The 24,134-nt window shown below is 40.9% G+C and overlaps 1 protein-coding gene and 1 long non-coding RNA gene across 7 annotated transcripts in view; one reads left to right on the top strand and one right to left on the bottom strand.

Moving 5' to 3' along the window:
- Positions 1-631: 631 nt before the first annotated feature.
- LOC138919310 (serine/threonine-protein phosphatase 2A regulatory subunit B'' subunit beta-like) overlaps positions 632-24,134 on the bottom strand; it is a 132,685-nt gene continuing 109,182 nt past the window's right edge. Inside the window, exon 3 of one of the 2 annotated variants that reach the window (XM_070244043.1) lies at positions 632-3,006. In XM_070244043.1, the coding sequence (XP_070100144.1) occupies positions 2,872-3,006 (135 nt within the window). In that variant the 3' untranslated portion in view covers positions 632-2,871. The remainder of the gene's footprint in view (positions 3,007-24,134) is intronic. The other variant, XM_070244045.1, reaches the window with a different exon arrangement.
- LOC106781171 (uncharacterized) overlaps positions 2,495-24,134 on the top strand; it is a 30,717-nt gene continuing 9,077 nt past the window's right edge. Inside the window, exons 1-9 of one of the 5 annotated variants that reach the window (XR_011429426.1) lie at positions 2,495-3,052; positions 12,878-12,959; positions 13,054-13,191; positions 14,456-14,526; positions 16,202-16,472; positions 17,210-17,325; positions 17,749-17,872; positions 20,037-20,174; positions 20,920-21,080. This is a non-coding gene — a long non-coding RNA (uncharacterized lncRNA). Of the gene's footprint in view, positions 3,053-12,281; positions 12,960-13,050; positions 13,192-14,455; positions 14,527-16,201; positions 16,473-17,209; positions 17,326-17,748; positions 17,873-20,036; positions 20,175-20,919; positions 21,081-24,134 lie in introns of those variants that run through there. The other 4 variants (XR_011429425.1, XR_011429423.1, XR_011429422.1 and 1 more) reach the window with 4 other exon arrangements.

The following is a 24,134-nucleotide window of genomic DNA, read 5'->3' as shown; positions in this document are numbered from 1 at the left end:
CCATGGGCAGGCAGAGCTGGTGCGTGGGGACAGGACCCACGGGCAGTCAGAGCTCCTGCTGCTGCCCTGAGTTGAGGGTTAGGGCTAATTTTATAAGGCATGGGTACGTGACTTATTTTTACTGGAAAAAAAAAGAAAAGATGATGTAAAAAGTCATTAAATGATTTCAGTGCAGATGGGGTCTGGTTATTGTGCGGTCATATAACTTTAGATACGAATCTGGCCATATAGATCGGCATGCAGGTGAGGATGCCCCAGGCTTCTCTCCCTGGGGCGGTCCTAATTCATACCATAAAAAAAGTCCACTGGGTCGTATAGTTTGGCATGTAGGCCAGGTCACCTTGGGCTTCTCTAGCTGGGGCAGCCTTAATCCACATCAGTAGCCACTCACATTTTTCAAACAAGTTTAAATAAACATGAGAGTACATAGTAGAAACCTGAGTTGAGAATCATAGGTGGGAGGTAAGGAATCTGACAGGTTGCAGTCAAGGTGTCATCCAGGGGTGCCTCTGAAGCTTGACTGAGGCTGGAGGAGTGCCGGGGTCCCGCCCCGGCGGAGTCCAGGTTCCTGAGGGGTGGACGGCGTCGGCACGATGAGTGAGGGGGAAATAAAGGGGACGTGAGACTTGGGTTGGTGTTAGCAAGTCCGACTTTACTGTGCACAAGTGTCGTTTATATATTTTTCAGGATTAGTACAGAAATAGTTCTACAAATATTCTCAGAGAGATAAGGAAATAAAAAACGAGCACAAGAATATTTATTAGCATTCTATTCTATAGAGCATAAGGTTAATGGTAGTCTTCTCCGCAATTAACTGGTGTTTGTTTTCTCTAAGCTAAAGGAGATAGGTACCTAGGCGTCTGTTGTGATTCATGGTAAAGTTAAATCCAAGAGAGAAGGTCCAGGCCTCCGGACAGGACAGCAGTCCGTCTGGTTGCATCCTGGTGGAGCCATCCCTGCCTCCCTCAATCATTTACGCTATTAGTGTAGACGGTTAATGGGAACAAAAGGCGACTCCAGGGTGTCTTATCCACAGGGCTATCTGCATTCTCAGCGGGCAGTTAAACATCTTTACATTTCTGCGCCCTTTAGGGGGTGAAAGCATTCCTTTGCCTTTTAGATTGTGGAGCTAACAGTCCCTTAAGCACACTGCCAGAGAAAGTATCACTTTGTTAGTAAAGTAAAGGGCTGAAAAGCTAAGCTAAACTATGTAGCTTCAAGAATAAAAAAGAGAAATAAGTACAGACATAACCTTGCTAGAAAGCATGCATATAATTCAGAAAATATCAGGGGTGTCGGCCGGCCATTCTTCACCGAGGGGCATCCCTGCACCCCTCGGCCCTTCTACTCATCAATTATTTATTATTTATTGCTTTTAGGAGAAAACCTCTATAGCATTTTAACAGAAAGCAGAAGGTCAAGAATAATATATAGATACTTCTTGATCATCCAATTAACCAGCAAACTTAGAAGGACCATGCATATATATTTAGACAAAGAACTGGAGGGAGAAGGAAACATTAACCAGATGGAGGCCATAAACCTGATTCGACATCTTATCTGGGCAGGATTCCTTTCTGATTGTCTCAAATGGGACTGTGTGCTCCTCCAATAATTAACTGAAAAATATCTTGAAAGTTACCTGCAGGTGGTCACATTCTCTTATGCTATCTAATTTTCCCAGGAGATAGTGCCTCCCAAGCAGCCACCCAAAGGAGTGAAAACTGGAGGTTAAGAAAGGAAAAGGAATGAAGGGCAATTAGAAGCAGCACAGGTTTCAGAACTATGTGAGGGGCTGGCCGGTTATTCTTCACCAAGGGGCGGCCCTGCACCCCTCAGCGTTAATCGGCTGGTCCCTGTCAAACAGCCAATCAAATGATGTAGCCACGGCTCCCAGCAGAGGAGCTGCTTCCAAGATGACTCACTCACATGACTGGCAAGTCGATGCTGGCTTTTGGCAGGAGGCCTTAGTTCTTCGTCATGTGGCGTCTCCATAGGGCTGCTTGAGTCTCCTTAAGGTTCCACATGGCCACTGACTTCCCCAGCGCAAGTGATCTGAGAGAGAGCAGGGCCAAGCTGCACTGTCTTTAATGATACAGTCTTGGAAGCCACACTCCATCATTCCCACACTTTTCTTGGTGACACAGCTCAGCCCTATTCTGTGTGGAGGGGACAACACAAGGGCGTGACTACCAGGAGGTGAGAATTGTTGGAGGTCAGCTTGGAGGTGGGTGATCATAGAAGTTAATTAATTTAAAAGTGAAGTAATGCATGCCTAGTGGATGGCAAGCAGTTAATTTGTGAACAAGAGAAGGCAAAAGGGAGAGAAATTTTAAAACAGGGGTTGAAATGACTTGTGTGGTTAGCGTGCTAAGGAATCAATACGAAGTTACTGAAAGTATTGCTTAGCAGCTGTTGAAGTTAGACAATGGTATTTTAGACATTTGGATAACTTTTTATTTGAATATTTTATATGCTATTTTCCCCCCTGCTTAGGATCAGCAAAGTCTCTTCTAAGTGATCAACGAAGACAAATGTTCCAGAAATACCTAGAGGAAAAGCGACTGAAAAAATTGAGAAACCTCAGCGATGACCACTTATAGTGGGTGTTTATAGACATGATAAGCCTATTTTTCTTTCACGAATACCAGCACACCAACCAAAAAAGGTAAATTTAGTATCATAACTTGATATTCAGGAATAGTTCTTAACCAGACTCTTCTTTAAGAGATTATACTTGAGGAATTCCAAGATGGCGCCGTGAGTAGTCCTCTTTGTCTCTCGCCCTTCGAGTCTACAATTATTTGGACACTTATCGCTTGACAAAGGATATCCAGACAGCATCTCAGGACGTCTGAGACACCCACGCGACTATACATCGGAAGGCGGACGGACTTTCCTCCGGGAGGATGTGGAAATAGGTGAAAACTCTCCGACCCCGACGGGCAGCCTAGTACCCGCAAGCGGCTTTCTTCCAACGGACGCCCCCAGAGGATCCACACACATCTAGGGCAGGAGCGAGAACACAACAGAGGAGCGACGGTGGAAACAGGTGACCAGAACCCTACTTAAACCCCCCGCAATTACTCCTAAACGCAGAGGGAAACTTTGGAGTTGCACACCTGAGCCCGCGGGGAGAGTCTCTCCCCGCCATTGGCGGGGAGACCCGGCCTGGTGCTCGGGGCGCCCGGAGGGTCCCAGAGAGAGACACGGAGGGCACGGAGGTCTCCCAGCTGCCGTTGCCCGCCCCGTGGGACTAGGGATTGCCGGAGATCTCGGAGAGGACCGGGGCGGGGGAACTTTCAAAGGCGGGTCCGGCGACCCGGTGGGGAAGCGCCGGAGCTCCGCCAGGCAGCAGACAAAACTCTCAGTCTGCCGGTAGCAGAGGGGCCACGCTGAGCACTCAGGGCTCCCGGCAGAGGCCCGGACAGAAGCCCAGAGCGCGGGGCGACCCCCAGCTGCCGTTGCCCGCCCCGGGGGACTAGGGATTGCCGGAGATCTCGGAGAGGACCGGGGCGGGGGAACTTTCAAAGGCCGGATCGGCGACCCGGAGGGGAAGCGCCGGAGCTCCGCCAGGCAGCAGACAAAACTCTCTGTCTGCCGGTAGCAGAGGGGCCACGCTGAGCACTCAGGGCTCCCGGCAGAGGCCCGGACAGAAGCCCAGAGCGCGGGGCGACCCCCAGCTGCCGTTGCCCGCCCCGTGGGACTAGGGATTGCCGGAGATCTCGGAGAGGACCGGGGTGGGGGAACTTTCAAAGGCGGGTCCGGCGACCCGGAGGGGAAGCGCCGGAGCTCCGCCAGGCAGCAGACAAAAATCTCTGTCTGCCGGTAGCAGAGGGGCCACGCTGAGCATTCAGAGCTCCCGGCAGAGGCCCGGAGAGAAGCCCAGAGGGCGGGGCGACCCCCAGCTGCCGTTGCCCACCCGGTGAGGCTAGGGATTGCCGGAGATCTCGGAGAGGACTGGGGCTGGAGAGAGTTCCAGAGACCCAGCTTAGTAGCCTAGGGGGAAGCCCTACAGGCTCACAGAAGCCTTAGGGAAAGCCTCTGCACAGCACCAGTAGAAGGCACCCAGCCGCCAGCCACAAGGCTGGAAGACCCCAGGGCAAAAGCAGCATAGCTAGGTGTACTAACCACAGACTGTAGAAGATGCCAATAGCTCTCCTGCGACCCATAGAGGACAAGTGAGATTTGGTGGGTGCCGACAGCAACCGAGCGACAAATAAAAGTGATCCCACCCCTGGCCGCTGGAAAAGCCCATAACACCGTTGCAGACCCCAAGGAGAGAGCGCATCTAGGTGGGCAACAACAGTAGGCACCTGCAGCCTGAAGCCCCCCGTGACGGCCCCCACGGCAGAGGAGGGAATCCAAAGGGCCACTGTGGCTACGAAGAGGGGCCCAGGCCCAGTTAGCAACTACGGACAGGGTTCCTGGTTGGTGAAGTATAAACAGCTGCTCCCCCCACCGCAGCAGCTGAAACAAGTGAAAGGAGCAACTAAACTCTATCTCCATGCGGAGGCACAAATCAACATCATCAAGCAATATGAAAAAATACATTAAATCTCCAGAACAGAAAGAAAGTAACAAATACACAGAAAACAATCCCAAAGAAAATGAGATATATAACCTAAATGATGATGACTTCAAAACAGCTATCATTAAAATACTCACTGAGTTAAGAGAGAATTCTGACCGACAACTCAACGAGTTCAGGAGCTATGTCACAAAAGAGTTTGATACGATAAAGAAGAACCAAACAGAAATACTGGAAATGAACATAATAGAGGAGATTAAGAAAAATCTAGATGCTCTGAACAGTAGGGCCGATAATATGGAGGAAAGAATTAGCAATTTGGAAGATGGCAATATAGAATTGTTGCAGGCAGAGGAGGAGAGAGAAGCAAGACTTAAAAGAAATGAAGAAACTCTCCGAGAATTATCAGACACAATTAGGAGATGCAACGTAAGGATTATAGGTATACCAGAGGGAGAAGAGAAGGAGAAAGGGGCAGAAAACCTATTCAAAGAAATAATGGCTGAGAACTTCCCAAATCTGGTGAGGGAGATGGATCTTCAGGTGACAGAAGCCAATAGATCTCCAAACTTTATCAATGCAAGAAGACCAACTCCACGGCATATAGTAGTGAAGCTAGCAAAAGTCAACGACAAGGAGAAAATATTAAGGACAGCCAGGCAAAAGAAACTAACCTACAAAGGAACCCCCATCAGGCTATCAGCAGATTTCTCAGCAGAAACTTTACAGGCTAGAAGAGAGTGGAATGATATATTCAAAAATCTGAAGGACAAAAACCTACAGCCGAGAATTCTCTACCCAGCGAAAATATCCTTCAAATACGATGGAGAAATAAAAACTTTCCCAGATAAACAAAAATTAAGGGAGTTCATTGCCACAAAACCTCCTCTTCAGGAAATCCTCAGGAAAACCCTCATTCCTGAAAAATCCAAAAAAGGAAAGGGGCTACAAAACCAAGAGCAGAGGAGATAAGTAGAAGGACAACAACAGAGAGTAGCAGCTCTACATCAGAACAGATTAAACCATGGGACGAGAAACAAAGGAAACTGAAGAAAACCGGAAAACAAGACACAAAATGGTAGTGGTAGGCCCCCACGTCTCAATAATCACTCTAAATGTAAACGAATTGAACTCCCCAATCAAAAGACACAGAGTGGCAGGATGGATCAAAGAACAAGATCCAACAATATGCTGCCTCCAGGAAACACACCTCAGCCCCAAAGACAAACACAGACTCAGAGTGAAGGGATGGAGAACAATACTCCAAGCTAATAATGAACAAAAGAAAGCAGGTGTCGCTATACTAATATCAGACAAGGTAGATTTCAAAGCAAAACAGATAAAGAAAGACAAAGAGGGACAGTATATAATGATAAAAGGGACTCTCCACCAAGAAGACATAACACTTATAAATATATACGCACCCAACACAGGAGCACCAAAATTTGTAAAGCAACTCTTAATAGAACTAAAAGAAGACATCAACAACAATACAATAATAGTAGGGGACCTCAACACACCATTAACACCAATGGACAGTACATCCAGACAGAAAATCAACAAGGAAATAATAGAATTAAATGAAAAATTAGACCAGATGGACTTAATAGATATATATAGAACACTTCATCCAAAAACAGCAGGTTACACATTCTTCTCAAGTGCACATGGAACATTCTCAAGGATTGACCATATTTTGGGAACCAAAGCAAACATCAATAAATACAAGAGAGTCGAAATAATATCAAGCATCTTTTCTGATCATAACGCTATTAAACTAGAAATCAACTACAAGAAAAAAGCAGAGAAAGGTGCAAAAATGTGGAGACTAAACAACACGCTTCTCAACAAACAATGGATCATTGAAGAAATTAAAGAAGAAATCAAATATTATCTGGAGACAAATGAAAATGAGAACACGACATACCAAATCATTTGGGATGCAGCAAAAGCAGTCCTAAGAGGGAAATTCATCGCAATACAGGCTCACCTCACTAAACAAGAAAAAGCTCACGTAAGCAACCTCAAACGACACCTAACAGAACTAGAAAAAGAAGAACAAACAAGGCCCAGAGTCAGTAGAAGGAGGGAAATAATAAAAATAAGAGCAGAAATAAACGATATTGAAACAAAAAAGACAATAGAAAGGATCAATGAAACAAAGAGTTGGTTCTTCGAAAGAATTAACAAAATTGACAAACCCCTAGCCAGACTCACCAAGAAAAGAAGAGAGAAATCGCAAATTAATAAAATCAGGAATGACAGAGGAGAAATCACAACAGATACCAATGAAATACAAGAGATCATAAGAGAATACTATGAAAAACTATATGCCAACAAATTGAACAACCTGGAAGAAATGGACAAATTCCTAGACTCCTACAATCTCCCCAAACTGAATCAGGAAGAAATGGAGAATCTGAATAGACCAATCACAAGTAAGGAAATAGAAACGGTAATCAAAAACCTCCCCAAAAACAAGAGTCCAGGACCAGACGGCTTCTCTGGAGAATTCTACCAAACATTCAAAGAAGACTTAATACCTATTCTCCTCAAACTGTTCCAGAAAATTGAGAAAGATGGAGAACTCCCTAACACATTCTATGAAGCCAACATCACTCTGATCCCCAAACCTGACAAGGACAACACAAAGAAGGAGAACTACAGGCCGATATCACTGATGAACATAGATGCAAAAATCCTCAACAAAATTTTGGCAAACCGATTACAGCAATACATCAAAAAGATTATACACCATGATCAAGTGGGATTTATACCAGGGACACAGGGATGGTTCAACATCCGCAAGTCAATCAACGTGATACACTACATTAACAAAATGAAAACCAAAAACCACATGATCATCTCAATAGATGCAGAGAAAGCATTCGACAAGATCCAACACCCATTTATGATAAAAACCCTCAGTAAAATGGGTATAGATGGAAAGTACCTCAATATAATAAAGGCCATATATGATAGACCCACAGCCAACATCATACTCAATGGACAAAAGCTGAAAGCCATCCCTCTGAGGACAGGAACAAGACAAGGGTGCCCACTTTCACCACTCCTATTCAACATAGTTCTGGAGGTGCTGGCCAGAGCAATTCGGCAGGAAAAAGAAATAAAAGGAATCCAAATAGGTAACGAAGAAGTAAAACTCTCGTTGTTTGCAGACGACATGATCTTATACATAGAAAACCCCAAAGAATCCACAGAAAAACTATTAGAAATAATCAACAACTACAGCAAAGTAGCAGGGTATAAAATTAACGTGCATAAATCAGTAGCATTTCTATACACTAACAATAAACTAACAGAAAAAGAACTCAAGCACTCTATCCCATTCACAATCGCAACGAAAAGAATAAAATACCTTGGGATAAACTTAACCAAGGAAGTGAAGGATCTATACAATGAAAACTACAAGACTCTCTTGAAAGAAATAGGCGATGACATAAAGAGATGGAAAGACATCCCTTGCACATGGATTGGAAGAATAAACATAGTTAAAATGTCCATACTACCTAAAGCAATATATAGATTCAATGCTATCCCAATCAGAATCCCAAGAACATTCTTCACAGAAATTGAACAAACAATCCTAAAATTCATATGGGGCAACAAAAGACCGCGAATTGCTAAAGCAATCCTGAGCAAGAAAAACAAAGCCGGCGGAATCACAATCCCCGATTTCAAAACATACTACAAAGCTACAGTGATCAAAACAGCATGGTACTGGTACAAAAACAGGTCCACAGATCAATGGAACAGAATTGAAAGCCCAGAGATAAAACCACACATCTATGGACAGCTAATCTTCGACAAAGGAGCAGAGGGCCTACAATGGAGAAAAGAAAGTCTCTTCAACAAATGGTGCTGGGAAAACTGGACAGCCACATGCAAAAGATTGAAAATTGACCATTCTTTTTCACCACACACCAAAATAAACTCAAAATGGATCAAAGACCTAAAGATTAGGCCTGAGACAATAAGTCTTTTGGAAGAGAATATAGGCAGTACACTCTTTGACATCAGTTTCAAAAGAATCTTTTCGGACACTGTAACTCCTCAGCTGAGGGAAACAATAGAAAGAATAAACAAATGGGACTTCATCAGACTAAAGAGCTTCCTCAAGGCAAGGGAAAACAGGATTGAAACAAAAAAACAGCTCACTAATTGGGAAAAAATATTTACAAGCCACTTATCCGACAAAGGGTTAATCTCCATAATATACAAAGAACTCACACTACTTAACAACAAAAAAACAAACAACCCGATCAAAAAATGGGCAGAGGACATGAACAGACATTTCTCAAAAGAAGATATGAATATGGCCAATAGACACATGAAAAGATGTTCATCATCGCTAATCATCAGGGAAATGCAAATCAAAACTACACTAAGATATCACCTTACCCCCATTAGATTGGCAAAAACATCCAAAACCAAGAACGACAAATGTTGGAGAGGTTGTGGAGAAAGAGGAACCCTCATACACTGTTGGTGGGAATGCAAACTGGTACAGCCACTATGGAAAACAGTATGGAGATTTCTCAAAAAGTTAAAAATAGAAATACCCTATGACCCAGCCATCCCATTACTGGGTATCTATCCTAAGAACCTGATATCAGATATCTCAAGAGTCCGTTGCACCCCTATGTTCATTGCAGCATTATTTACAATAGCCAAGACGTGGAACCAGCCTACATGCCCAGAAACTAATGATTGGATAAAGAAGATGTGGTATATATACACAATGGAATACTACTCAGCCATAAAAAAAGACGAAATTGGCCCATTCACAACAATGTGGATGGACCTCGAGGGTATTATGTTAAGCGAAATAAGTCAGTCAGAGAAAGACGAACTCTATATGACTCCACTCATAGGTGGAAATTAGTATATTGAGAAGGAGATCTGATTGGTGGTTACCAGGGAAAAGGGGGGGTGGGGGGAGGGTACGGAGGGGGAAGTGGTGTACCCACAACATGACTAACAAAAATGTACAACTGAAATCTCACAAGGTTGTAATCTATCATAACATTAATAAAAAAAAAAAAAGAGATTATACTTGATCTTAGCCAAGAGGCCAAGAAGCGATTATCTGAGAGTTTAAATGACTAAAACAACCCTTTCCCTGTAGTCCCTTTATTCACTTAGCTAGTTGGCAGGAGCCGGGAGTGACATCCTAATAGTTCAGAAGATGGAGATGAGGTCTCTCGGTGCAGCCATAGGTAGGTTGACACGGGATAAAACCAGCAAAGCAGTTAGAGCCGGGCTGGACGGGGAAGGCTGGGCGAAGGATCTGGCGTCCACCCTGCCGGATGCGGAGAGTCAAGAGAGGCCTATACATGAGCTTGTACCATGATCAGATTAATAATTCAGGAAGATTACCCTGGCCTGGAAGATCGTAGTCTGGAAGGGGAAGAACTTATAGGTAGGAAGACTGTAGTGAGACTGTCGTGATAGAGTAGGTGAGACAGGATAAGGGGACTGGGGCAGTGGGCTTAAAGGAAGAAACAGGTGTGAGACATCTCAGGAGAGAAATTGACGGGGACCAAGCAGATGGTGAGGGGTGAAGGAAATTGAAGAGTCAGAGATAAGATGATTCTGAAGATAAATTAGTTTGAGCAACCATATAAATTGTGCTGCTGCTAAAAGAGGGGTGGAAGGCAGGAAAAGGAACATGCCTAAGTGGGTGCATATTGATAATGCTTTTTCTGCTTTTTTTTTAAGCTCATTGAGGCCATCTGGATAACAGGCAGTTGGGAATAAAAATTTGAAAATCAGGACGGAGATCCATGCTGAGTGGTGGATTTAGGATATATTGGGAGTATGGATGGGGGTTTAAGCTGTAGGGCTAAATGAGACCACTCCAGTAAAGATATATACATTGTGAAAGAGTGAGGTCTAGAGAGCACCTTCAAGTGGGCAGAAGTCAGGTACCAGTGATAGGTCAGATTGGCAGGAGAACTAAAACAGGACAGAAGCTGGAGGAGGGGTGATCTAAAGAAGAGAATGATCCATGAGTCAAGAGGGATGAAGTTTGAACACAGGCAGCTGGATTTGTAAATTAGGTAGTCACTGGTGATTTGCTCTTTTCAAGGTAGTCTCTTGTTGGCTGTGTATTCATTCCTGATTTAAATAAGAATTCAATAACATAAAAGCTCAAGATATCGCCTGTTTTTATTTGCTTCAGGAATGTCATTGATTTATTTGAGAGACCTTTGATTACTCTGCGTGTGCCCTTAGGATAAGGTGGAAGTGACCAAAATTAGTAGAATGTAGCTCAAGGTGGAAAGATACAGAAAAATATGGTGTGTATGTGTTCGAGGAGGGCAAGATTGTTTCTGTTTGGAGGAACATCAGAGAAGACCTCTTGGAAGGGGCTGAATTTAATCTGGCTTCTCAAGAGTATGTAGGACACCAGTCATTGGTCTAAACTGTAAACAGCTATTTACAAAGTGTTATATGTAGGGGGAAAAAGACACACATTGTTGTGTTAAATAATACGATTCACCAGTAGTTTTTTATTCTACTTAGACGATAGTCATTGCTGAATATTGTTTACATTGTGCCTCGTTTCTTCAGCACTAGATCTTCCCTGAGATTTGGAGAAGCAAGTGGCTCCTAATCTACAGAAAAAGTCTGATTGTGCTTCTTCAGGAATTTTAGAGTTGATAAATATCTTATCACTTTTAATCAGTCCTTCTCTTGCTGGATTTCTTCCTTGCTTTGTGATCAGGTCTCCATTTTCTTATGGACAGAGGACAAGTGCACAATCATTGGATTTGAAGGCAAACTGTCAAAGCTAAGAAAGTAAGCTGTGCAGTATCTTTTCATAAACAGGAGAGAAGAGATCTTAATACTCTAGTTTCTTCATTGACCCCTTCCAAATATTTCCAGCTAATCATATTAACAAGGATTCTAATACCTGGAAAATATAGTATGAAATTTCTCCTTTGTGCTCACTGAGAAATATGAGTAAGTTTTGAGGCTTTTAAGCATAATTTAAATCAAACCAGAACCAGAAAAGAGAGTAATTTAAGTTAGCAGTATCTTTTTGGCAAGTATCTTTTTGCCATAAATGATTAAGGGTTGGATGACTAAGGGTAAAATTTAACTTTAAAATGGAAACTTTATTTTGTAATGAGACATGGAAGTAAATTATGGCAGTTCATTTTTTTTAATTTTGTCTTCTTTTGATTGTTTTAATGCTGTTCCATCTTGTATGGATTGCCAGGTCAAAGGCCAAAGCCCAAATGGAGCTGACTAGGGTGTAGTTGATAGTAGATAATTGTTACTAAAATGACGAATTATGCTCCTTTTCTCAGAGTAAGTAAATTCATTTTAAATCTATTATCAGCTTCAATCATAGTGATTATTTTACTAGAGTTAACAGTACCAAACTCCCTGTTATTGGTATGGTGACATAGAGCAGTTTTGGCTAGATGCTAAGGAAGTACTCACTTGAAATATTCATTGCCAAACATCCCTTATGAGATCTATACCAACTCTGTGTGTCACTCTGTTTGTTTACTGGGCTCTATTATGCATCCATGTCACTATAAAATGCAGATAGGGATATAAAGCACGTAGGGTGGGGGATAAACTTACGGGTCTTCAGAACACCATTATGGACAAAGTTAATAGGACGATTACTAAAATGAAGTGAGCAAGGAGGTAAACAGTACGTCTCTTTATCAGGTGAGAAGGCTCCGTTTCATGTATTCAATAAATTGAGTCACTGCCATGTTCCTCTAGGCTCTAGGATATAGTAATGAATAAAGCAACATTCCCTGTTTTCATGGAGCTTACATGTGAGATAGGCAATGAAAAGAAAAATATATAGTATGTGATGGTCATAAGTATTATGCGGGAAATAAAAAAGAAAAGAAGACAGATGGGGAGCATTGAAGCTGGTACAGGGTGAGCTTCCGATGGGGCCTCACTGAGACGGTGGCACTTTGAATGAAGTCTCCAAGGAAGTTGGAGAGTGCACTGTGGGAAGAGTTTTCTATCCAGGAGAAGATTTTTCCAGACAAAATTCAAAAGTTTTGAAGCGAAAACATGCTGGTATGTTTAAGGACTCTCAGAAGATTATAGTCAGCTATTTTGAATAGCTTAATTAGCATTTTCAAAATTCTAGGATTCTACAAAAAGTTTGTAAGGAAATCTATATAATGGAAAACTTTTTTCATCTCATCTTATTTGGGGTGGTGGATTTTTTGCTGGGTCATTTACAATAAATTTCAGATGAGGGGTCAAAATACCGATTGAAAATGTGGTAATTTGATTCATCAAGCAATTAAATCACATACCACCTAATCTGTTCAATAGATCATTAATAGGAGTGATGTTCGAGCAACACGATCTGGTCAAAGACAAACTCCTGAAAACAAAGTGTCCAACGAGAAAACAGGTAGGGGTGTTAGCAATTATTATAAGCTCTGACGTTGCCGCAACAATGCTTTAGTAATTGCCGAAAGCATTTAATTTCATGGTTCCCGCAGCAGGGCAGCCTGCAATGCCCACGTGCGTGAGAACCACTCGGTCGATGACTCAAAGAGCGAAGCAGACCTCGGGGGCAGGCGCCGCCAGTGCAGCCTCCGCGGGAGCAGCCTTGGCTGCGCCGGCCACGCGAGCAGCGCGAGGTGAGAACTGTTCCTTCATCAGTGGCTGAAGTAGAATGCTCTGGTCCCTGAGGTTTTTCGTGTTCAGTTTTTAAAGTCATCGTGTACTTCTTTGAGTTGGTGAGGAGGAAACGGGAGATTCCAGGTCCCGAAGACAGGTTCAGTGCCCCACCATCCAGTTAGCACACAGTGGGCGCTCAAGTGGTGGAGTATGTGCATCGGTGGGCAGGGCCACAAAGTGAAGATTAATGGCCCCAGTAAATTACAGCCCATTTGTTTGGTGGAATACAGTGTAGCGTTTAAGAACGATCCTGTGAAAGACACTTCATGACATGGTTCAGGATATATTAAGTGGGCAAAGAAAACAGGTCAAATTCTGAACAGTGTGATCACAATTCTAAAATATGTATGTGAATACGTGAACATAGGAAAAAACTGGAAAAGCATACCCTGAATTGTCAGCAGTGATGATTTCTGAATAATGTCATCTTGAGTGATTTTTATTTATTTATTTTTTGAGGAAGATTAGCCCTGAGCTAACATCTGCCACTAATCCTCCTCTTTCTTGCTGAGGAAGAGTGGCTCGGAGCTAACATCCGTGCCCATCTTCCTCTCCTTTATATGTGGGACACCCGCCACAGCATGGTTTCGACAGGCAGTGGGTGGGTCCGCACCAGGATCTGAGCGCCTGGGCTGCCAAAGCAGAAGCGTGAACTTAACTGCTGCGCAGCGGGGCCAGCCCCTCTAGGGTGATTTTTTTTGCATTGTTTTTGTGCTTTGCTTTTCCTGATTTTCTATAATAAATATGCATTTGATAGTCAGAGGCAAAAGGTAAAATACTTTAGCACCTTTGGTTTTGTAAACAGATATCCTATACTTGGCAGGAAGTTTTATCTGTATTTATTGTATTTAAATAGGATATTTTAAATAGGATATTTTAAAATGACTTTTAATCATAAAATCCATTAAGGCATAGATTCGTATTGTTGCCTTTTTTTCTTTCCCAAATTACCTAGTACTTTTTAATTTTTTTCGAGGAAGATTGGCCTTGAGCTAACATCTGTGCCCATCTTCCTCTAGTTTATATGTGGGACACCTGCCACAGCATGGCTTGATAAGCAGTGCATAGGTCCATGCCCAGGATCTGAACCAGCAAACCCCGGGCCACCGAAGTGGAGTGTATGAACTCAGCTGCTATGCCACTGGACCAGCTCCTTACCTAGCACTTTTAATGCAGAATTTTCTATCTAGTCAAAATGGATCTGTTACGTCATTTTTATTTTAGATAATATAACAGAAAGAAAAGTACCAGATCAAGGAAGCCCTGCCGAAAAGATCGAAGAAGAACCAGGCAAGGTAGAGTATAAGTATCTGTTTATTTCTAGACATTTGGAAAATCTCATTTTTATTTTCATGAAGCTGAAATTAAGCTTACAGAACTGCTTCAAGAGGTTAACCTCCACATGTGTGAAAACCTCTTGAAGCACAAGGAAGCGTCAAGAGGGTTTACTGTTATGGTTTGTGAGGTGTCTCATCTTTAAAACCTTATAGGTAGAGAATGTGTAGTTTGGTTAACATAAGAGAGAAAATAAAAACACAGCTGACGGAAACCTTCATGTGAGCATCGGCTAGGAGATGGGTGCAGTGGGTGAAATGCGTTGACTCTGGATTCAGCTAGGCCTGAGTTTGCCTATTGTCTCGCTTCCAATTGGCTATATAATCTTGGGGAAGTTATGAGTTTGTTCTCCCAGCTGTAACATGTAATATCTACACAGAGTAGTTTCAAGAATGAAATCACCTGACGTTTCTGACAGCATCTAGCATAGTGCCTGGTAGAGTCTTCAAAAAGAGCCACCATTTCGAGGACCCAATCCCTTAATTTATAATCCATGCTATAATTCCTTAGCCTCAAAAAAAAAAAAAACAAAGTTATGCCAAAGTGTAAGAAACCTGGCTAGGTTCTTACCAAAAATCAGACATAGATCCTCCAAGGAAGGCAGTACAGGGTGATCTTCACAGGCGAGCAGCTGGGCCTCACAGCTCCTCCCTCAAGGTTGGTTTTCTCCTTAAGGATTATCGCTAGTGTCTACCTTTGCAGCCATACAGGCCTCAAGCACAGTGTTACCCTTAAACTCTCGTCCGGGTAGAAATACTCTGCTTTCAATTCGTATCTCATTAAAACTCAGAAACGTAGAAACCTCTAAAAATTATGTTGAAATGGATGGATTAAATTGGCAAAGGTGGTCGAAAGGTGCAAACTTCCAGTTATAAAATAAGTAAGTAGAGAATGTAATGTACTGCATGGTGACTACAGTTAATAATATTGTATATTTGAAAGTTGCTCTTCAAAGTTCTCATCACAAGAAAACAAAATTTGTAACTGTGCATGGTGATGGATGTTGACTAACTGGGGTGATCATTGCACAATATACAAATATTGAATCATTATGTTGTATACCTGAAACTAATGTAATGTTGTATGCCAATTATATTACAGTAAAAAAAATACCAAATAAGTTGACTTGAAAAAGGAAATACGCTTCACATTTTATATGGTTAATCTTACTGTGTCACATTGAAAAATAGTTTTGCTCATATGATAAAGTTATTTATAATAATCCAAAGTTATTAAAAAAGATTTTGTCCTTGACAATACTGGTAATCCAATAAACATTGGATTTCTGATTCTCAAACCTTTGTAATTATCAACATAATTTAAGTAAAAAGATACGTATTTGTTAGGTGAGTGAATTTTTCCACCTTGGTTTTCATATATTTTAATTTTTGGTAATACCTAAAACCTATTATATTGTTTTTTTAATATGGATTGGTTCTCCCTCTTTCTGGACCATAGCAATGGTTTATGTAGCTGGTCTTCTGACTCCACGTAAACATTTAATTGTATTTTTTTGTTTCTTAAATTACGTACATGGGACATATCTCTTAACTTTCACATTTTCGGGCCTAAAAAATTGGTGGAATATTTCCCAAGAAGAGAGACTCTCACTCTATTCTGTTTATTCACATCCAGGTCATGTCTTTTAAAGTTGATAGCGAAGTAAATACTTTGGAATCACAAACCAGTGTCACAAACAGAAGGGATCCAGATGGAGTCTTATCCAAAGTGGAAAAGTTACGTGAGACAAATCCTGCAGAAGTGAAAGGGAGGCCATCCTTCGCACCAGTAGATTTTCTGTTTCGGCCACCAGATGGTCTGAAGAGCTATGACGTAACACCTAGACTCCAACAAGCACCGCTACTTTGACAGCCAATTACAGCTGCATCACTTTAAAAACAGAAGTGTAAGAATGAGATGTTATTAATGAATTCCTTGCTGACATGGAGAATGAATGCCTTTCTTAGATTTGGCCTGTGCTTTTTAAGTTATTTAGTTAGTAAACTATGTTCATTATAAATCATGAAAATTTGACCTTTCCAAAAAATTTTTCAGAAGGATACAATAATGTATTTGACAGGTTTGATATTTTCTGTGCATTATTTTCACGATTCAATTTGCTTTTTTTTTTGCTTTTAAGAAGTGACTTAATTGCAACACTTAGAAATAAATTTTTAGAAAGAAGAAATTGCTATACTGCAGCTCAGACATGGTTTGGATTTTTTTGTTTGTGTTTTTTTTACTGAGTATTACTTTATAAAAGCTATCTCAAAAGACAAAATGATTAACTTGTAAAGCGGGGAGAAAAAGTCAGTTTGAATCTTTAAAAGAAATGGCAAGGTTGCTTTCCAAAGGCTGGCTGGCGGCAGATTGACTGAGAACTGCTCTGCGGCATCTGAGACTCCTAAGTGTGTATGTCCAGTTGAGAGGTCTTTGCATCTGTGGATCTCATCACAGGGAGCAGAGACGGGCCTTCCCGCTGGAGGTGTTTACGGTTTTTCCCTCCAGATTAGACATGTTTTAAAAAACAGAAACATATTTCTATTTTATCCCATGTTTTTAAAACAACAACATAATTTTGAAATCCTTCAATGAGATGTATGGGGTTCATGTTTCATGAAGTGTATTTTTGCTCTTGCTTAGTGATGAGGCTCCAGAAGTAACAAAAGAAATGGTGGCACACAAAAGTGAAACTTCAGTACATCAAGATTCCGATGAATTACGCCGTCCTTTGAGTTCTCTGACAGTTGGGAGCACAGGTATGGTATTTTCATGAATTTTTTACTTGTTTCTCTGGGTTATGGTTTATCAGAGATCGTTTAGAGTCTTTTCCACCATGTGTCTCACCATGTAGCTCAGGGTGTGATCTCGGGGTCAGAAGAGACGGAAAAGCATGGGGAGGGCTATCTGGAGACAGAGCTGGAATGAGGACTACAGACTGAGAGTGGGACTGAAATGTAAATTTGAAGAGATGAAGAACATTGAGACACACTGTAAAAGGAGATCTGATGAATGAAATCTTTGAGGCAGAAATAAAATTTTATTTAAATTTTAAATTTATTTACAATTTTAAATTTCAATGTTGAAAAAATTGAAGGATTTAAGAAATTTGTCTTGTGGGGGATGTCATTATAGGAGTTGCTGCTTTGAAATGTATATGTAATGTTTTCTTTAATCTATAGATCGTGTCTTAAATAAAAATGAAACTACTACTGAAAATTTACATGGCTTTCCAATAAAAGAAGTCCCATCACTTGAAATAAATGAAGATCAGACATCTCAGCAATGACATGTGCTGCATTTCAGGTCTGTGCGTTTGTTCCCAGTGTAAGCATTTTGTATTAATGTCTAGACTTTTAAAACCAAAATTAAACTATTTTAACCTTAATATAATACGTAGATGAATTAGGAGGAAACTGACATTGAGTGATTTTTATTTATCTTTTAAATTAAAAATCTTTTTCAATGGCTAGTATATTCATGTGGTTCCTAACTTAAAAATAGAAAGAGGTACAAGTGAGAAGCCTTTTTTCCAACTCTGCTCCCAACTCTACAGTTTGAACCTTCCACAGAGGCAAGTGTTATTCATTTCTTGTGAATTCTTCCAGAGATACATAATGCATATGTAGATAAACTTTTTTTAATGTAAACAGTAGCATACTATTCTCTTTTCATTTAATGTTAAATGTAGGAGATATTCCATTTTAGTCCTTTAAGAACTTTCTCATGCTGTTGTGTGTGTGTGTTTTAATGGCCGCATGGTATCCAATTGTATGGCTACACCACGATTTACTTAGTAGGCCCCTGTTTCTGGTTGTTTCCATTGAGTTCAGTCTAGTAGTATTACTGTCAAGCCTGCAAAGAACAAGCTTGGATGCTTTTCAATCCTCTCCTGTGCAAATATATAAAGACCTCAATTTACATTCCCTCAGCAAAATATGGGAGTTCCTATTTTATCATACCTTTTTTTTCAAACAAAGAAACTAAGTTAATGTTTATTTTACAAAAGAAGGATAGAGGGAGATGATGGTAGGCTCCTTGGCCCACTAAATCATAAGATAGGATTATGTTTCTCCAACTATGAAGACTGAAAATTAGAGTTCCTGTTTGGGAACTTAAATGCCATGTCACCTAAATGCCTTGGACACAGATCAGAGGACTGCATCCGGAGAAAGGCCCCAAAGCTCCACATCACACAGGAAATGATGACATACTATGTTCTTGAGTGAATGTAGCAAGGAGATTCTCACACCTTTTCCAATGCAGTACTAACCACTTTTTTGGGCTTTGACAATCAAATAGAGGAGAAATATTATCTTCCTATACTTTTAATACTCATTTGTTCTATTATGAATGAGTATATTTCAGAGCCACTTCAGCTGTTTGTAGAACGTAACGTTTTATGATTGTAAGGGATTTTAGAGATGAGCTAGTCCACTGTGTTGTTGGACTGAGACATTGAGATAATAAGCAATTTACCCAACTAAATAATGTCGGATCTAAGACAAGTCTCCTTTCTCATTAAGTTCTCATTAGATATAAACAGCTAATTTTTTCTTCTAAGAAAAAAAACTATCCTCAGTTTCTCCTGCTAAGATGCTTTTTATAAAGAAACAGATTCAATTTATCTTGGGCCGGGGTTTCTCAACTCGCACTACTGACATTTCAGATTGGATAATTCTTGTTGTGGGGCCGTCCTCTGCATCGCAGGATGTTGTGTAACGTCCCAGACCAGTGCACTCCTCTGGTTTGTGACAAAGGTGCTCTAGACACTGCCAGATGTCCCCTGGGGGGCAAAATTGACCAGTGTTGAGAACTACTGCCCTTGGACAAGCAAAGCCTACTGATTAGAATCTGTGAGGCCCTGACACTGTAATTCCAGTCTTACAGGGTTTAGCTTCAACTTACCCTGGGCAGTTGGGTTGGTCTCAGTTCCATGGGCAATACCAGAACTAAAGACAGAACTCAGGCATGTCTGGTTCTTTCTGTTTCATCTCTGATAAATGAGAACGGAAAGAACTAGAAATATTACCTTGGAAAGCGGCTCTTGGCATTAACCATCCACGTAAGTTTTAGGTGTAGAAAGATGGACATGTATAGGATATCAACTTGTATTTATGGATTTTAATATATCACAGTTCATAAAATAAGCATCAGCTCTGGAAAATTGCTATTGTATAAGTGTCATATTGCTAATACTTAGATATTAGTATGAGAAACATTTGTAAAACTGAAACATACGTCATAATTTTAGAAAGATTCTCCAATATGAAAGAGAGGAATTAATATTGACCGACTGCCTTGAGTGGGAAAGGAAGCTTAAAGCATAGATTCCAAACAAAGGGGAGGGAACATTTATGTTTTTTGTCTTAGCTTTATTTTATTTTATGTATTTATTCTTTTTAGGAAGATTGGCCCTGAGCTAACATCTGTTGTCAATCTTCCTCTTTTTTTTTTTCCCTCTCCCCAGAGCCCTGACATATAGCTGTATATCCTAGTTGCAGGTCATTCTAGTTCTTCTACGTGGGATGCCAGCACAGCATGGCCTGATGAGCTGTGTGTAGGTCCGGGCCCAGGATCTGAACCAGGGAACCCTGGGCCGCTGAAGGTGAGTGCATGGACCCAACCACTTGGCCACCAGGCTGGCTCTGCATTGTTTATTTTAATATGTCTACATTTATCTGAAACAAAAATCTAGTGTTGCCTAACTTTATAGTTTTGTTAATCAAAACAGCAAGACTTTTCATTTCTCAACATACGTTCACTAGTATCTCTGTGCTAAAATGGTAGATGACTTATAAGGTGTAAGTAATTAGAATGTTAGCCATCATTCCTGGGAGTTAAACGTTTGCCTATTTTATTATTAGATTTTTTATGACTTTTTGAGTGATATCTATATCTAGTATTGTTTAATTATGCAAAATATTTTCTGAATGAAAATGACCTAAATAAATATAGAACAAATTTTCTGATATTTCCTTAATCTTATTTGGAGAAGCTTTTTAGAAAAAACCATTTGTGTGCTATGTGAAGTCCTTAGATGCTGATGTACAGTGAGTTGTTTGAGGTTGAATTCTTGTAAAATACAAGGTGAGCGGAATGCTGTTTACTGTGTAGCAACATATATGAGAATGAATATTGCTACGTTTTAGTGGGAACAGCAGCAGACAGTTAATGCTCAGTATTTGTATGACAAAGTTTTGTAGTCGATGTTTTTTTGTTTTGCTTTAAGGTAAGAGTTTGATTGTGGAAGCCCCAGGATATTTGGCGTGAGGTCGTCTTATCAGCTGGCTGACTTGCAATCAGGGTCCTGTTTTGTTCTCTAGCTTTTAAAAATCTCATCTTTCCCTTAGCAGAAGATCTTATTCCCCTCGCAGTTGGTCAAAAAAGACTCCTTAAGGCAGAAATATTCAAACGGTTTGAAGAACTGGTGGACAATTTGGAATACAAACGAGGCAAAAAGGACACCACCTGTGCAGACCTGGATGGATTCTGGGACATGGCCAGCTTTCAGGTTTGTGGTCAGGATTTGGAATGGATTAACTTTCGAGTAGCATGTTTTTGGAAGTGAGGCAACAGTAGTAAAATGGGAGTAGTAGAGGCTGCTTAGGTATCTGTAGTATTAAATGAGATATTAGCCCCTTTACAAACTGTAAAGCACTGTCTAAATTTTATGGCTGCTGTCCCCTCCTCCTGCATACTGTCAGGGTAATTTCTATCTGGGTTGGAAATTGAGATTCTATTCAGCTGTTGCCTAGTCTGTGATGATTCCATGTGTGCGAAAATGAGGACGAGTCTTCAGTAGCTGGGTCCATCTAGCAGTTATTGTCCCTGCTGTGTGTCAGGCGTTGTATGAGAAGCTGACAAATAGGCACATTTTCTACCCCAGAGGAGTTTATAGTTTTATCAGAGTCAGATATAGCCCTCATTCCAATCTGGTGTAGAAAGTGCTGATAGAGGCCATTACTAGGAAGACCAGTGAAGGTTGGGAGATGACACTTTCTAGCTTTTTGAGCTTATTTTAGAAATAAGCATATAAAATACTAATTCAAGAACCAGTGGCCAAGAACCATGAGACATTTGCAGACAGCCCAAAACCTGGAAGAAGGGGCCGCAGCAGCACAGGAAGGAAGCTGTCTGGATGAGGCCATGGGCTGATCCAGGAGAAAGAACTTTAAAAGCAAGTGTTAATATGCTCAAAGAGACCAGGCATTTTTTCTGCCAAATAAGAACAGCTATGCAAAAAAGAACATTCAGAGAACGACAACAAGAGCTCTTTGAAGTTAAAAACTATAAGAGCAGAAATGTAAGATTCACTAGAAAGATGGAATATGAAGCTGAGATCTCCCATAAATTAGAGCAAAAAGAGAGAGATAAAAGAGGAGAGATTAGATAAGAATATTAAGGGGACCAGTCTAGGAAGTATAATATCCAAATAAAAGGGATTCCAGAAAAAGAGAACAGAAAAATAGTGGAGAGGAAACGATCAATGAAATAGTTTCACATTTTCCTGGAACTGGAGGACCTGAATTCCAGATTGAAGGAGCCCATTGAGTGCCTAGCACTGTATGTCAGTGTAGACACACACCAATGCACAATGAAATATATTGTACAACTCTTGGGATGAGGAGAAACATCTAGAAACTTCCAGAGAGCAAAAACAAGTTTCATCCAAAGGGTCAAAAATCAGAATAGCCCTAGATTTCTCAACATCGACATCGAAAGCTGGGAGAACAAGGCCCTCAAACTTCTCAGGGAAAATAACACTCAGCCTGGCATTGTATACCCAGCCAATCACGCTTGAGGGTGGAAAGGCATGTTTCAGACACACACAGTCTGAAATTTTACCTCCCATGCACCCTTTCTCAGGAAACTGAGAACGGCCCTCACAAAAATGAGGGAGTAAGCCAAGAAAGGGGAAGGAGCTGGGACAGATCCCCAAAAAGTCTAAGGGAATTTTGGCTGAGGTGAGTAAAGAGGGTGGGCAGCGGGCTTAGGAAGCAGCCATTCAGACTGGAGCAGGAGGCTGGGGCTCAGCAAGATGCTGTCTCTGAGGCTGAACGGAATAGAATACCCAACTGGTTCGCTTTTCTAGTTGTATTAAGAGGGGATTTATACACACTGTGCAGAGTTTAGAGGCAAATTGATGATAGATACATTAAAAAACTAAGCAAACAAAAAGCAAAGCAATGATGAAATCTAGAGAAAAATGTGAAGAAACACAATATTCTGGTAATTATATGGCGCAGAAGTGAATAGTGTTTATGGAGTCAGAATAATGTCAGCATTACTTTATGATCAGTTGACATAATAATGAGTTGGTTCACTAGCATCCTTCAGTGGTGACCAATTAATTTTGTCTTTCTTAGTATCATAATTATTTTATGGATTTAAAAGTATTTGTGTTGGCATCGTTTACAGTCATTATCTTTAGTGATGCTCATTTCCCAGTTTTGGCCAGTGGGAGCTTGGCTCCTGGGGCTTTTATTTATTTTAAAGAGCTATACTGAGGATAAACAATCTACATATGATAAAATTTGCCCATTCTAAGTGTAAAAGTCAATCATGTTTAGTAAATTTACAGAGTTGTGCAACCGTCGCTGCAATCCAAACTTAGAACGTTTTCATCACCACAGAAAGATGCCTCTTGCCTGTTTTCAGTCAGTTCCCATTGCCACTCCCAGTCCCAAGCAACCACGAGTCTCCTTACTGTCTCTGTAGATTTGCTTTTTCTGAACGTTTCATTCTAAGTAGAATCACCCAATATGTGGTCTTTTGTATGTGGCTTCTTTCCCTCGGCGTGGTGTCTCTGGGGTTCCTCCGTGTTGCAGCACATGCCTGTACTTTGTTCCTTTCATGGCTGAGTAGCGGTTCATGGAGACATCAGTCTGTATTGTCCAGTTGATGGACATATAGGTTATTTCCACTATTTGACGATTACGAATAATCTATGAATATTCACTTACAAATCTTCATGTGGGCATGTTTTCTTTCGCTTGGGTAGATATGGCTGGATCATGCGGTAAATTTCTGTTTAACTATTTAAGAAACTGCCAAACTGCTTTCCAAATTGATTACACCCTTTCACGTGCCCGCCAGCAGTGTGTGAGAGCTCCTGTTGCTCCGCGTCCTCACCAGTGCTTGCTCCTGTCTCTTTTAGTATCGGCCATCCTGTGGGGTGTGAACTGTCATATTGTAGATTTGATTTGCATTTCCCTAATGAGTAATGATGATCAGCATCTTTTCATGTGCTTATTATTAGACATTCGTATGTCATCTTCGGTGAAATATCTATTCAAATCTTTTTGCCCATTTTTAATTGGGTTTGTCTTTTTATTATTGAGTTGTAAGTGTTCTTTGTATATTCCGGATACAAGTCCTTTATCAGAAATATTTGCAAATATTTCCTCCCAGTTTGTGGCTTGTTCTTTAATTTTCTTAATGGTATCTTTTGAAATGCAGCTGTTTTTAATTTTGATGAAGTTCAGTTTATCAATTTTAATGTTGTGATTTTGGCATTATTTCTAAGAACTCTTTTTGCCTAACCATAGGTCACAAAGATTTTATC

This window comes from Equus caballus, chromosome 20 (genome assembly GCF_041296265.1).
Source record: "Equus caballus isolate H_3958 breed thoroughbred chromosome 20, TB-T2T, whole genome shotgun sequence".
NCBI classification, from domain to species: domain Eukaryota; kingdom Metazoa; phylum Chordata; class Mammalia; order Perissodactyla; family Equidae; genus Equus; species Equus caballus.
The sequence above is the reverse complement of the archived record's forward strand: the minus strand, read 5'-3'. Positions and strand labels throughout refer to the sequence as shown.